Source organism: Gordionus sp. m RMFG-2023, chromosome 4, assembly GCF_954871325.1.
Source record: "Gordionus sp. m RMFG-2023 chromosome 4, tfGorSpeb1-WG-v2, whole genome shotgun sequence".
Taxonomy (NCBI): Eukaryota; Metazoa; Nematomorpha; class Gordioida; order Chordodea; family Parachordodidae; genus Gordionus; species Gordionus sp. m RMFG-2023.
The window spans coordinates 25,653,115-25,669,513 of record NC_088778.1 but is presented as its reverse complement, the minus strand read 5'-3'; the positions used below and the strand labels follow the sequence as shown (position 1 = coordinate 25,669,513).

Below are 16,399 nucleotides of genomic sequence, written 5' to 3'. Positions count from 1 at the left end.
TTATGTTACAGTGAAAAATTTTAAAGAAAAGTTGTTCAGTGCATTAATTGCTAAGGTAAATACATAATTTTGTAAAATCAACTTGTTACTTAATATGTAAACAGTGCTTACTTATTGGAAACAAGCGGCAAAGGGCAAGGACATATATGACAATCATTAGGCGTCCCCATCGTGGCGTCTCCATAGTAACTAGGTTTACAAAGTTCACAGTTATCGCCTGTGGTGTGGTGATTACAAGATAAACACTTGCCAGTCTCATCTTCGCAAACATCCGAGTGACCATTGCATTGACAAGGCATGCACAGGCCTCCTATTACCAATGAGGCTAAGCCTTTCGAAATATTGGTAGATTTTCTGTAAAAGCCAGGACCGCATAATTCACAGGAGGTTCCGGCATAATTAATAGGACACTTGCATCTTTCTACGCTTAAGGCTAATCTGTTCTCATCCCGAATTGAACCTGGGTTTGATGAGCTAAGAGCGATTTCCATTAGGGGGTTTTTGAAACTTGAATTTTTATGAATATAAACGTTTTTTAAAAAATATATAAGGGTTTTCTAGATAATATATATATGAAATATAGGTGTGGTAAAATAAATTCCAAAATGAGTTCAATATTTTTAGAAAAGGATGAATCTGATGTTTAATTTATGCATAATAAATTAAATATTTTCTTACTGAGTTTCAAAATTGTTTGGAAAATAATGAACCAGGACAAGGATTTCTTCGAGTGATGACAAAATTACCATCATTTGCTCTCTCGTTACCGTTTTAAAGATTTGTCTTTTATTATAGTGCTGAAAATGAGACGTTTCATAACTATGTTCGAACATCATTTCACTCAATATCACTTTAATGTGATAGGGGGCATTAGGTATAGGCTGATGATCACTGTAATGAGCGATGCTCATGTTAGCACCCTTTATAATAAATAAAAAAATTATCATCAAACTAATAATTATTAAATTTAACCTTCAATAAGAGAGTGGGGTGTATTATGACATTGTTGTAAGAGTCATCTGCTCTTATATATAATTCGTATGACAAGATTCCTCCATATGATTTGATCTAAAAATAATATAAACGATTATAAGGGAAAAAAGTCTATGCAATTTCAAGTGACTAATATATTAAAGTTATTAAAATGATAGCAATTCATAGAAATTATCTAATTATTATATTTATAATTATAATAAAGGGGAGGCCGGGGTAAAGCGATTGACGGGGTAACAATTTTAACGCGAAAAACTCTCCATCTCGTGAACATAAAGATCTAAAATTATGTAATGTATTTTTTATGTAATTGTTTTTACCAGTGTTCAACTATTAGCAGATGTTCCTAATTATGATAAAAACTCGTTTTTAACATATTAACAATAAAAATCACCTTTTTTGCCTTTAGTAAATTATATTTATCCTAATGATTCAAAATTTTATACATAGGTTCCTTATTGTCAGCTATAAAATAGTTATTGCAAGTTTTGGAAGTCATGCAATAACGATTTATATTATAAATATAATCTTGGGCTAGAGCAGCTATGGGTAATGTTCCATTTGATTAAAGCTGTAAAAAAAATAATTGAAATATTAAAGTTTACACCATATAAAAAAAAATTTTGGAGCAAAAAGGAACATTAATAAAATATTTTATGTGTTATATATGAATCAAATTTATTTTTCGCTAGGTTGATGATTATTTGAAATGAACGATGAACCTTAAACAGGCCCACCCAAAATATGATAATTTTTATAATTTCTTTACATAATTGTATTGATTAGTTTGTAATTGAAAGTAAAAAATAGATGACAAAATTAGTAATATTCTCTTCATTAAAATAAAACAATAAAGTTGCGTTCAATTTCATGCGAAAGAGGTGGTTTTACTATTATAGGTGGAGCTACAATTTTTATATTAAGTAGGTGAGTGTTTGGGCTACACAACGCTACATAATTTGTTCTGATTTGTATTTGTTACAAAAATTTTATAGTAAAATTGTAAAATACCGATCGCTTAACCTCGATCTCCCTCAATCGGCAAAATGCCCTTTCTTACCTTGTTTCCTAAATATTGAGATGGCGCGGATAAATAAACACCATCCTGGTTAGCATATTTCAACAAATCTTTTATTATCAGAGTACGCTGGTTTGGGTCAACGCGCAACGAAGATATTGAAAGGTCTTCACTTACATTTGCGATCTTCCAATCATACAACACCACCAACTGATAAAAAAAATATTTTAAATAAAATAAATACCTGTGATGGGAGGAAATTTTTTAAATCATTATCAAAAATAAAATTATATATAATATTTACATCATTCCAATAAAGATCAGAATTTTCACAAATCTGTGTGACGCCAAAGCAGAAGCAATTCGTGCAGCCTTTCGGATTTATACCCTCCAATAAAAACGTACCTGGTTTGCATTTACTACATCTAGGACCTTCTGTATTTTCCTGGTTATCAAAAAAAATTAAATATCAAACTCATTTCAAAAGAGCATTACATACCGGAATTAATTTATAGTTAAATTCCATTTTCTCCCAATTTTAGGTCAATTCTAATAAATATATGAATTGGAGACCTCCTAGGGCTGGGTATGGGTCTAATATTATCCAAAAGCCCTGAGGTATTAACTTTTTAATGGGCTTGGGGATTGAGCCTAAAAAATCCTCATTTAAAATTTAACTTATTTAAAACAGTTGCTAACTTAAAAAAATATATTGCAATTTTTTTTCTTCTAATAATAAATTTCAATATTGCAAACAAAATGATTGCTTAACAGTATATTGAAAGTTTACATTTAAGATAAGTGGGCAAAACTTTTGAGATTTATTATAAGGTTGGGAATTTTTTTTAATATTAGATATGGGCCGGGCCTGTAAAATAAATTTGAGCGGGTCTGGGTCGTGATCAAAAAATTAGGCCCCATGAAAGTCTTTAAATATGGTAAGTTTATAAATCAATGTATATAGTTATTAGTCTTATTAATATAAATAATATAAAAATTTTACGTAATTTAGAATGGGTTCCTATTTATTCGGCTAAGAATTAAAATATGCTCTGGAAAAAAAATTTCTTACAGGCCCATAATAAATAATTACTACTCAAAATAAATGCTTAACGCAAAAAATAGTGAATGCTCGGCAGATAGAAACTTAATTTCCCATAAAAAAATGCTAATTGCTCAGGTATAAAACTGTAGATCAAAATATAAATCTCTTAGAAAAATATATGAAGAAAAATCGTTTTAGATTTTAAGAAAAATATTTGTTGTAATTCAGTAAAAATTCTGAGCTTTAATTATTTTTTAATTCTCAGCAATTAGGGCAAAAAATATTTTAATAAACTTTGCAATAGCACGCGGAAGTGTATTGATCACAATAATCCTCGGTAACCCCTCTAGAATCACAGTTGCAGCTCTGACAATAAGGGAACCCGTAAGTTCCCACTTGGCATTGACTGCAATTACGATTTATAACGTTGGGTCTACAACCGCATTGGCCAGTCAAGAGGTCGCAGTCCAAATTTTCTGCGTTTAAAACTCCGGCTTGATTACAGTCGCAAGGTTCGCAGCCTATGATAGGATCGTAACCAAATGTTTTGGGCTCGCAATTATCGCATCTAACCCCTTTGACTCTGGGTGGGCATAAGCATTTACCCGTGACCTCGTCACAAAGTGAAAATGGACATGGACACTCTGATAATTAAAATAAAGTATAAAAACATCGATTATTTTAAACAACGATTTAAAACATTAAAAATGGGACAAGACATTATTTTTATTATAACAGATGCTTAAGTTTTAATTTATCATTTATTTTAATGGTTTGTGTTCATGCTTAAGTATTTGAGAATTGAATTCGTTGGAAATTTTTGATATCTTCATAAATTATATATATTGTAAGAATTTTATCAAATTGAGATATTTATGACTAAAATTGATCCGGCGTTTTAGTCTATTTTTAAAACTTCTTAAATTGATGGGTAGATATTGCATACATGATGGAATAGGATTCAGGTAGAATAAAGTCTTCCAAGATTCCAGATTAAATAACACTAGCCAATGATTTAGGTTTTTAAAATTAGCTGGAAAAAAGCCGGGTTAATTAAACATAGCCATTGCTAAAATCCTACAGTATTTATTAATTAATGATAATAACACTTGAGCAGTGGCGTATCTAGGATTTAACTCTTCAAGGAAGGGGGTTTCAAAATTTTCTAAAAAAAACAAAAGTTAAATTAATAATATCTAATATTAACAATTTAAGACAATAAATTTTAATAAATGTTAATTTTTTATAAAAATGATTTTAGAAAATTAAAATTAAGGAAACATAAAATCTTTGTAAAATTCATTTCATTAGTTCTTTCTCATTTTTTAAAAATATTTGATCTGAAGTTTTATGGAAAATAATTTCGGAGGGTAAAACGCCTAGTTAACTCTCCCTAAAAGTGCCAATCTTAGTTGAGCATATCCCTTTTATTTTCAACATTTAAAAAAAATATGGAAATATTAAAACAAAAAGTAATATAAATTACTGCAAAATAAAATGACAAGTAATGGGAAATACATACTTCGACAATTAGGAAAACCGAAATAGCCAGATTTGCATCTCAAACAAGTGCGTCCTATAATATTGTCTTTGCATTGGCACTGACCTCCTACGGGATTGCAACTGTAACTTATAGACCCCTGATTATCGCAGTTACATTGCTTGGCTCCTAAGTTAAAATCGGTGGAAAGGGAAAATATGGCCTTCTTGCAGAACGGGTTCTGAGAAAGGGTATCCTCATCCAAGAAAACCTTTTCGCATCCCTCTATAAATCGATGTGTTTGGTCGATAGGCTGATGATTGACCCAACTGTTACGGTATAAATCGCTGGGCATGAATATTATGTTGTTCTTTTTCAAAAAAAAAATACATATATGTTTATATATAAGTTCTTGTGGTACTAGTGTAAAATTACTTTAAAATATTATATATATATTCGTGCTGATATGAGTGACCAATTGTTTCTAGTTGTTTTAACAGAGTAAAACATATATATTTCTTTTTTATTTTGTTTTTTAAAATTATATTTGGGTAAACTAATTGACGATTATTAACTATTTATTGTAAAATCGATTTAAATTTTAAAATAAGTTAGGACTTACCAGCCAAAATAGGTAGGGACTTTGGTGGAAGATAGTTAAGTTGAAAGTTTCCGGGAGACCAAAAACATGCTGCAAAGTTTTATCCTTAAAAATAGCATAGCATCCATCTTCGTTAGGGCAATACTCAAGATCAAACGTGCCTATTAAAAAAACCCACCATCATATTAAGATGAATAAGAAATAGAATAGTATTAAAAATATTTGATATTTATAAAAGTGATATATTTTTATTTGTTCGGGAAGAGATTTTTAAATAATTAACGGATGCCAAAAGTTTAAATTGTGTGGGAGAAAAAATTTTCAAAAAATGTTTGATTTCGTCTTGAAAAATTTTTAATACATAAAAATTACTAAAGACCTGCAGACCCGGTCCTAAGCCCGACCCGAGGACACGGCTCGGCAGAATTTTAATTTTTTTGAATTTACCATGTTTTTTTTTTAAAATAAAAAATTTTTTTTTAAATCGTCATTATTCGCTATAATAATTAAAAAAAGGAATATAACATATTTTAAAAAAAAAATCCGGAGCGGGGCCTGAAAATATAACGGGCCGGGCAAATGATACCTCTGCAGGTCTCTGAAAATTATAAAAGATTTAATTAAAGGATTTTTTTAGGAAAAGATTTTGGCATACTCTGATGAAATATAAAAATTTATAAGGTGCTTTCATAAAATACCCAATATTTTAGTCTTATTCCCTTGAATATCTATGCCAACCGAAAAACTTGGATAACGATTTTGATAATATTTTAAAATAATCACATAATCGCCCGCTTTTGGCAGAAGGACATTTATCGTGTGATTCATCTAGACGAGGTTTATAATTTTTGCATTATTTATAAAAAAAGATAAATAATGAATATAAAAAATTAAAGTATAAAAGCCATGTCCTTGCCTGGTTCGTCTTATTTTTGAAACTTATCTGTAAACAAATTTTTGAACTAAAACATCCTATTTTCTGGTTATTTTTTATACATTTAATTAATATAATATTTTCATTTAGATGCTCTATTGATTTGGAATGCCACAAAGACGATTTACCATTTACGTAAATCTAAATATCCTTTCTTTTTAGGGTGTTTAGAGGAAGCTATATAGACGGCTAAAGAGACTACTGTTTAGAAAATAAGAAGAATCCAGGACCCAGTCGATTAAAATTTTTTTACTTTGGCAGCAATTTTAGTGTAATTAACAGAATTTATAGTTTTCGAATTCAAGGAGGATATGTTCTTATCCACATCTTCGATTCCGTATCGGAAAGTTCCAATTTGATCGTAGTTGCTGATAATTTCGCTAAATAAAAATAAAAATGTCATTATTTTATTTTAATAACAAATAAAAATATCTTTTCTTTGCCGCGTTTTTGATAGAAAGCTGAAAGGAACAGAGTTTTATTAGGGTTAAAAATAATAATCAACTAGCCGATTCCTCCTTTTTCTTTAAATTTAAAAAGAGATCTCAAACTTCTTGGATAATGCCTTTTTGTCTAAAAAAAAATATTTTGTTAGTTATATTAAATGTAAATAGTTTTAAAGTAGACAAGTTAAAACGGTGTACTTGCAAGGCTCATTACAATCTCGCTCTCATGTATATGCCTTTATTTTGCCTTCGGCATCCACCCCTTTCCTTCCTATGATTTATATATAATTACTGTTCGTTATTATTGATAGACAGGAGAGTTGGTTTGACCAAATCAATGTTCCAATATTTGGAGGGAATAGCGACAACAGATGCTAAGGCTAAATCTGAACCCTTCCTTCCAGAGTGTTGGATGTAATCGGGGTCTAAAAGCATTCGAAACCCGATCTGCACATTCCCTTCGGTTAATTGAGGGTTTACCTGATTTGGCCCTTGATGAGAAGAAGGTCTCACGCTATACGTGAGAATTTTTCCTTCGTTGTTCAAAACTACTTGACGACATATCAATCTTAATAATTATTTTTTTTTGACAAATAAGAATTTATTGTAATGTGGTTGAGGTAGAGTCTGCAAGTCGGCCCGAAACCTGGTCCGACTTTGAACTGGGATTAAGCGCGATGCTTTCGGTTATTTTTTTAAATAAAAAGATTAAAGGTTCGTAGATTTTTAATTTTATTTGACTTGTTAAAAAGCGTTTAATAATTTATATATATTTATACAAAAATTTGGCCAAGCTTAGGCCTACAAATAAAATAAAAATTCGGGCTGGGCTTAGAAATAAAATCTTTTTAAATTGGACCGGACCATAAAAGTAAAATTAGCAAGGTTTATGAGAATATCTTCAGTATTTGATAGACAGTTATAAAGTTATTACATACTTATTATGGCAATTGTTAAGGATTACGTGCCCGCTCACCTCTTCCTTTGTTTGCGGATTTATAATAGACGTTTCTAAATTTTCGGGAGTTTTTTCTCCGGGGGAATAATAAGTTATGATAAAATTGTAGTCGTTTGGTTCCAGCTTGAAATCGAAATAAACTTCGGTCTTGAAGAAAATAAAATATTATTTAGTTTAAATATTTTCAAACTTCTTATAAATAGAATGATACCCCTAAAAAATCTTATATTAGTGCAAAACATTTTTTATATACCCCCTAAAAATGCTTTTAATATGAATTATATTCTCGGCACAAATTTAATAGAAAAACTATACAACTCAATTTTATTTAATTTTAATTGTTTTGTTTTTACTTGAGAAGAATCCAATTTAACCATATCGTTAGTGAGATTGAGTCCCTGGATCAACTTTATATCACCAGTCATTTCAGCCAGATTTCTCCAGTAAGCTGTTTTGTCTAACAGAAAAGATTGATCACCGTATGTTATTTTGATTTCTGGGTAGTCAGAGGAATCCAAGGGTGGGTAAGTGTATTGTCTGCACAATTGTTTGTTGGAACCTTCCAATTTGCAAACATCTTCAATTTGATATTGCAACTTACCCGCTTCGTAATATTCCGATGGAATAAGAGTGAAATAATCCTATTTTATGAAAATTTAGGGCGATGTAGAATAAAATTGTTAAATTTATCATCGAATTATGTTATGTTGTTTTAAGAGATTTGGCATATTTTATTCTTTAATTTAAAAAATTATTGATGTTATTATTTATTATATTTTAAAATTGTTATAATCCGAAGTTTTGTTAACGCGGATTTATTTTTTATATTCGCACAGTATTTTATTTTTAGATTTAGTATATTATTTAGTCGGAGACTCATTGAGTTGTTCTTTTTTGTGCATTAGATTATGTTTATGTTATTTTAAATTATATTATGTGATCTACATTATTTGTTATTGTGTTGATTTTATCAAGTGTAAAAGATGAGAAATCTGTAATACATTTATTTTAATAATATTTTGAAGTCTAATTGATTCAAAATGTCTATAAAAGGGTTTTAAAAATTAAACTAAATATATTTTAAGAGTGAAACATAAAGAGTTTAATAGGCGGCAACGACTTACAATAAAAATATAAATTGATAATTCTGTCAAAGAAATTTTGAATTGATTTCTAATTAATACACAAAAAATTGATTTAAATTAAAATTGATTAAAAATTTAAGAGCACTATTGCTTATATTAAGGTGCCATACACATGGAAAATACATTTCCAACAAAGTGAAATCTTTAAAAAAATATTTATAAAATGTGAATTTTCAAGATTTATTCAGACCTAGTTAGTAGTTACAATACCAGATTATACTGAATACCTAATACCATATGACATATATAGTGTATTACCATGAAAGCTGAATCTTTATGATTTTTCAACTCAAATATGACTTCTATAGTATTTGAATCTATGACAAACGAGGCCGCCGATTTAGATTTAGAAGCGGCAACATCTTGAATCTTGTATTTAGTGGCCATGCTATTCGGTGAAGTAGATGTTGGAGTTTGAGCGTAAACAAAACGAGGTGATGAAACGTAGCCATGATGTGCTTTATCGATAATAATCGTGTTGGGGTCTAATGTAATCTCATTTGTTTGGATTACGGAGGGCGTATATTCTCGGGACGTGATTTGAAATTGATGAGGGTTATAGAAGGGATCTCGAGGAAAGTGGGGAAAGGTATGTTGGTCGTGCCCCAATCTATTGCGAACGGAAACATCCATGAATACGGGGTAGTCGTTGCGATTCACGTAACGCGCCACTAAGCGATACAAACCGTGGGGTATGCTTGATACATCCATAATTATTTTTGGCTTAAGGATATTGGAATATTTTTTTAAAAAAATATAGTCAAGTCAGCTTGGTAACTGGTTTCTCATTAACATTATAGACTTATACCTAAAACAAATTATTATTCGTTATTCGATTCGTATTTCGCGCGAATATGAAGAACGAAAATTAATTATTTAAAGTCATTTTTAGCTTTTATCATTTATTATTGTTAATGGATTTAGGCAATAGCAATTAGATTCGGAAACTAATAATCTTTAGAGTATAGATTTTACATATAAAATACACAAAGGTTTATGGTAAAAATGTCTGTAATTTATAGGGTAAGAACATAACACATGCTCGAATGCATTTTTGGCCAAATCAGTTTTTTTAAAAATCGCTCCCAGAGAATTATTTAAAATTGGGATTCCTGTCCCAATACGACTTTGTATATTATTAATGAGGGTCAGCGGTTCGGTCCTAATCGGTCTCAGACCAGATCGACTGAAGGACCGGATTTTTTGAGGCCCGTGTCAGGACCGTGACCATCATAACTACATTATATAAACATAAATTAAAATGGAGTAAAATTAAAAAATTACTGATTATAGATTTTATTTATTTATATTAATATTATTATATTATTGATGTTAATTTATTTTATTTTTTGCGAAAAAAAATCTATAATATTATTAGTTTTTTTTTTGTTTTGAAAATTGTAATGTTTTAATAAAAGTTAAAATGATCAGCAAATTAAAGAAATTGATTTATACACGATGTAAAAATTTTAATATTAATTAGTTTTTCTTAAATGTGGTTCAAAAATTTTAATTAATAAAAATTTATATATCCATGTTTAAAAGAGTGTGAAATTAAATTAAAGTAAAAAGAAATAGTTGATATAATGTAAAATAAGGTTAGAAATAACATTTTAAAATAAAATCTCTTTAAAAACATTACCCTAAATAAGATTTTTATTTTGCAAATTCCAAAGATGAGAAGTATAAATAAAATGTTTTTTAAAAAAAATACCTGAAGTTCGGAGAAGATGGCGTATCCCCTCCAAGAATATTTGGGGAAAACATTGTCATCATAAGCATATCTCACTCTGGTATTACCATCTGGATTTCGTCCATCCTCCAATTCGAATCTTAGGTGATTTAACAAAGGTATGTAGTGATTTCCTATGGAACGATCACAAGTTTTCCCATCAATCCTAGGCAAGCAAGGACATTGTCCTGTATTTTTGTCACATACATTGTTTAGAGAACCTCCTGGATTACATTGACAACCTAAAATATAAAATACAATTAATAGGTCTAAGGATGAGCTGGTATCAATAAATAACGAATGGATATTCTCAAAACTTCCTATTTTATCATTTTCTTTACTCTTTTTCTTTGTTTCAATTATATAAAAACTTGTGCATCCGAAAATATTCCCCCTTTCTAAATTATAGAAGCCATCCTTGCATTCACCACATGTACGCGAATCAACGTTGGCCTTGCACACGCACTGCCCATTGTGAGGATCACAATCCCGGTAACCTGATATAACTCCCCGAAGGTCACAACCGCAATCTTAGTTGGAAAAATATTTTTAAAAAATGGAGAAAAACATATTACGTATAATCTTTTTTACAAATTTTTCTAAAATCTTTTTAGAGATAACTATATAACCTTAATAGAAAACTCCATTAAAAAATTACCTTCACAGCCGAGTGGATTGGATAGCTTTAGATTCCAATATAAAGGCTTGCATTTATCGCATATGTGCCCCATCACTCGTTGCTTGCATTGGCATAAAACCCCATCCTTCATGGCTCCGCACCCCAAAAAATTGTAAATTATACCTGCTGGGTCGCAATTGCACTCTTTTATATAAAAAATAGGCGCGAATAAAATTTATACCATTATATAAAATTTCATTTTTCTACATATTTAACATATTATAACCGTTGTAACGAATTTATACAATCTTTTTAAATTTTTAGTGTTACATTTAAAAATTACACTAAAGAGTGCTACAAAAATCTTATCTTCATTTTGATTACCCAAGGAAGAAATATTCAAAGAATAAACATTAATTAATATTTTTAACACGATTTATGAGCTCCGTGAAGTTGGCCGAACGATTGGAAGCACTAACGATGAATCATATGTCATTTTTTAGTGCTTCGTTAGTGCTTCAATCCGTATAGAAGCCAAATTTAAGGGAAAAAGTTATAAGCAAATATAAAAATTTGTGCCAACTTCACGCTTAAAAGTCGATTGGAAGCACTAACGATGAAACTTATATCATTCTTTAGTGCTTCGTTAGTAGAGGTTAGTGCTTCAATCAGTTCCTTAGCCGAATTTAAGAATAAAAAGTTATTCACGAAAAAAAAAATAAACAAATAATGGCGACGTGCCAAAACAAAAACTATAGGAGTAAACATCCTGTTTTCGCCATTATTTAGTGCTTAATTAGTGTATTTAAATTCCGTTATTAATTTTGTTAACCGTCATATGAAAAAATTGTAAAACGCTAAAGAAATTTTTAGAGGTCAAATTTCGGCTAGAAAATTATGAAAACACTAACGATGAAACTTATATCATTTTTTAGTGCTTCGTTAGTAGAGGTTAGTGCTTCAATCAGTTCCGTAGCCGAATTTAAGAATAAAAAGTTATTCACGAAAAAAACAAAAATAAACAAATAATGGCGACGTGCCAAAACAAAAACTATAGGAGTACTAAACATCCGGTTTTCGCCATTATTTAGTGCTTAATTAGTGTATTTAAATTCCGTTATTAATTTTGTTAACCGTCATATGAAAAAATTTTAAACGCTAAAGAAATTTTTAGAGGTCAAATTTCGGCTAGAAAATTATGAAAGCACTAACGATGAAACTTATATCATTTTTTAGTGCTTCGTTAGTAGAGGTTAGTGCTTCAATCAGTTTCGTAGCCGAATTTAAGAATAAAATGTTATTCACGAAAAAAACAAAAATAAACAAATAATGGCGACGTGCCAAAACAAAAACTATAGGAGTACTAAACATCCGGTTTTCGCCATTATTTAGTGCTTAATTAGTGTATTTAAATTCCGTTATTAATTTTGTTAACCGTCATATGAAAAAATTGTAAAACGCTAAAGAAATTTTTAGAAGTCAAATTTCGGCTAGAAAATTATGAAAGCACTAACGATGAAACTTATATATTTAGATCTCATTATTATCAATATAATTATGCAGGAATTCTGATAGTTACCTTGATTCAATATAGCATATCAATAATTCAAATTTTCTGATACCTCTTTAGAATCTTAAGAAAAGAATATATCAAATTGATTATGTTTCTATAGATAGATATGAATAATTATATTCAAACTCTTCTCTAGAAATTATCAAAACTAAAGAAGTTATTAATAAAAATGCAAGTCCAACTCTTAGTGGTCGAAAATATAATCCTCAAGCGTTATATCTTTTTATTAGAAAACTGTTACTCGATAATATAAATAGATTGTAGAATAAAAGTGTTATATTTTTATTCGAATATTATAAGTACAATAGTGATGGAAGAATAAAGAAGGTAAAAATTATAAAAAATGTATGATATAATTTTCAACGAATAAAACAGCAATTAGCGAAATAAGCATATAATCAAAAAAACATTCTATATAACAAATATAAACAAATACGAATATAATAGGAATAGTTTAAAAAACTTTTATGGCATAGTTATAAATAATATTTAATTTTTTAATACATATAATGCAATATAATTTTATTTGAATTGTATAGGATAATTTTCAATTCACAATTTCTGTTGTCACAAATGCCATAATTTATTTAGAGGTCGTGTAAAATTATTTGATTTGATAAGCTCCTCCCAAGATAAAAACATTTTTCAATCCTAAAATCATATATATTATTCATTTGATATTTTAAAATATACCTTACTCTATAGGATTCGGAAACTTCAGCAAATACCATATAATATATAAGATCGGAGAAAATATCATATATTTTCTAATTTAATAATTAAAGTACTATATTGAACTTATACGACAAATTTAATTCTTTCTCTAGCATAATATGGTTTAATTTAAATATATTTTTTCATAGGAAGTGTCAAGGGCTTAATTGTGAAAGCATGTAACGAAATGTTGAACAATATTAATGGTCAAACTTTATTTTTATTTGTATTATGATAACTAATTATAACAGTACTACCGTCAAGAAAGACGGGCGCATTTAATTTTTGCCTACAATTTTTTACCTTTTTATTTATAATTTAAAGCCAAATTAAGTTATTATTGTTAGATGAGAGTTTTTAATACCTATCTTATTTACCCCATTAACTAATCACATTCACTCCCCACCCCGTGAAGGTGGGAGTTAAAATTTAAGGGAGCAAAGAGGGAAAAATAAGATTGACTAAAAAAAGGAAGAAATAAAAAAAAAAGAGACAATGATATTTAAAGCATTTTTATAATTAAGAAGAGATGCTGATACTTTCATATTTAATACCTCTGAACAATACCAAAAAAAATATGTAGTATATAAATTACAAACTATGTTAAAATAGTTTGTAATATAATATACAATTTCACTTTATATATTTTTAAAAAAATAATTTTTATTACACTTTTGATTTTGAATATAGATTTCGTATTTCAATTTTTTTAGAAAATTCACGAAATAAAGAAGCATTTTCACAAATATTCTTAAATATAATTTAAATGGCATATTTTATTTACAATTTTATACTAAAATAATAAACCACACATGTGAGCAATTAATCTAATCTATTATAAATTTTATAATTTTTTTTACTGCCATTAAAATAATTTTAAAAAAATTTGACAATCTAGAAAGAAAAATAATTATACCAAATCTTAATATAGCTCCTATTCTCATTGCTTGTGAGAATCATAGTTCTTTAATTTTTAATTTATTATTCTTCAAGTTAATTTAAAAACTTTTGTGTTTAAAATTATTATTATATAATTATTTCATTCATTTAATGACCATCAAGCCAATCGGCATTTAATAAAGAAATGATTTTAAATAATTTTCCGTAATTTTTATATATTTAGGATGGTAGGGAAGGTAACCTCTTGCAAATAACGGGGATAAATAAATGGTGGGGAATCAGGGATAGCAATATCTCTAAAAATGATTAGGAAAAAAAATACAAGGTTTACCCCGAGAAATAATTAAGTTGGAGAAATATTTTGTAGCTTAATAATAGTTCTTTAATATGACATACAAAGTAAAAATCAAAATCCCCGCAAATTCTTATATTTTATCAAATAAATATGATATAAATTGAGAACTGCTTATTCATATTGGGCAAGCTTTGATCACATATTCCTTTTATTTTCGATTTTTTTTTTAATTAACATTTTAATATACAAACACGAAATTAACAATAACAAGGTTTAAAATGGATCTTTGCCAAGAACGAGATCTAGGAGAACCGACTTGCCCTCGCGGGATTGCCAAAAGAATCGGTGGATAACTCATTCAGGATTCCATTTTCGGAAAAAGTTCATAAAGCCTCGACAAGTGGGAGATGACATCAGGCGCATTCAAGGACATCATCGGAAGTCCAAAGAATGGAAGAACTGATGCTAGGGCAAAGTGACGATGAAAATAAAAATTCCGATCATCCTTTGGGAAAGGATTAGATGTAATGATTATGATTTTTTTTTAAACCTTGTTATTATTAATTTCGTGTTTGTATATTAAAAATATTTTTGTAATTGTCAATTATTATAAATTAAAAATGTTAATTTTAAAAAAAATCGAAAATAAAAGGAATATGTGATCAAAGCTTGCCCAATATCAATAAGCAGTTCTCAATTTATATCATATTTATTTGAAAAAATATAAGAATTGCGGGGATTTTGATTTTGATTTTTACTTTGTATGTCATATTAAAGAACTATTATTAAGCTACATATTAAAATTTAAAATATTTCTCCAACTTAATTATTTCTCGGGGTAACCTTGTATTTTTTTTCCTAATCATTTTTAGAGATATGGCTATCCCTGATTCCCCACCATTTTATCCCCGTTATTTGCAAGAGGTTACCTTCCCTACCATCCTAAATATATAAAAATTACGGAAAATTATTTAAAATCATTTCTTTATTAAATGCCGATTGGCTTGATGGTCATTAAATGAATGAAATAATTATATAATAATAATTTTAAACATAAAAGTTTTTAAATTAACTTGAAGAATAATGAATTAAAAATCAAAGAACTATGATTCTCACAAGCAATGAGAATAGGAGCTATATTAAGATTTGGTATAATTATTTTTCTTTCTAGATTGTCAAATTTTTTTAAAATTATTTTAATGGCAGTAAAAAAAATTATAAAATTTATAATAGATTAGATTAATTACTCACATGTGTGGTTTATTATTTTAGTATAAAATTGTAAATAAAATATGCCATTTAAATTATATTTAAGTATATTTGTGAAAATGCTTCTTTATTTCGTGAATTTTCTAAAAAAATTGAAATACGAAATCTATATTCAAAATCAAAAGTGTAATAAAAATTATTTTTTTAAAAATATATAAAGTGAAATTGTATATTATATTACAAACTATTTTAACATAGTTTGTAATTTATATACTACATATTTTTTTTGGTATTGTTCAGAGGTATTAAATATGAAAGTATCAGCATCTCTTCTTTTAAATTATAAAAATGCTATAAATATCTTTCTCTTTTTTTTTATTTCTTCCTTTTTTTAGTCAATCTTATTTTTCCCTCTTTGCTCCCTTAAATTCTAACTCCCACCTTCACGGGGTGGGGAGTGAATGTGATTAGTTAATGGGGTAAATAAGATAGGTATTAAAAACTCTCATCTAACAATAATAACTTAATTTGGCTTTAAATTATAAATAAAAAGGTAAAAAATTGTAGGCAAAAATTAAATGCGCCCGTCTTTCTTGACGGTAGTACTGTTATAATTAGTTATCATAATACAAATATAAAGTTTGACCATTAATATTGTTCAACATTTCGTTACATAGCTTTTACAATTAAGCCCTTGACACTTCCTATGCAAAAATATATTTAAATTAAATCCATAT

General features: G+C 28.3%; 1 protein-coding gene across 1 annotated transcript in view; it reads right to left on the bottom strand.

Moving 5' to 3' along the window:
- The window catches only part of LOC135928761 (laminin subunit alpha-like), a 41,650-nt gene that overhangs the window by 13,688 nt on the left and 11,563 nt on the right, over positions 1 to 16,399 (bottom strand). Inside the window, exons 10-26 of the mRNA XM_065465224.1 lie at positions 11,011 to 11,175; positions 10,724 to 10,882; positions 10,335 to 10,594; positions 8,879 to 9,343; positions 7,829 to 8,116; positions 7,456 to 7,622; positions 6,810 to 7,085; positions 6,325 to 6,451; positions 5,836 to 5,965; positions 5,159 to 5,298; positions 4,579 to 4,906; positions 3,351 to 3,700; positions 2,316 to 2,456; positions 2,054 to 2,221; positions 973 to 1,068; positions 679 to 920; positions 112 to 507 (exon numbers count right to left, since the gene is read on the bottom strand). Coding sequence (XP_065321296.1) covers positions 112 to 507; positions 679 to 920; positions 973 to 1,068; positions 2,054 to 2,221; positions 2,316 to 2,456; positions 3,351 to 3,700; positions 4,579 to 4,906; positions 5,159 to 5,298; positions 5,836 to 5,965; positions 6,325 to 6,451; positions 6,810 to 7,085; positions 7,456 to 7,622; positions 7,829 to 8,116; positions 8,879 to 9,343; positions 10,335 to 10,594; positions 10,724 to 10,882; positions 11,011 to 11,175 — 3,898 coding nt within the window. The remainder of the gene's footprint in view (positions 1 to 111; positions 508 to 678; positions 921 to 972; positions 1,069 to 2,053; positions 2,222 to 2,315; positions 2,457 to 3,350; positions 3,701 to 4,578; positions 4,907 to 5,158; positions 5,299 to 5,835; positions 5,966 to 6,324; positions 6,452 to 6,809; positions 7,086 to 7,455; positions 7,623 to 7,828; positions 8,117 to 8,878; positions 9,344 to 10,334; positions 10,595 to 10,723; positions 10,883 to 11,010; positions 11,176 to 16,399) is intronic.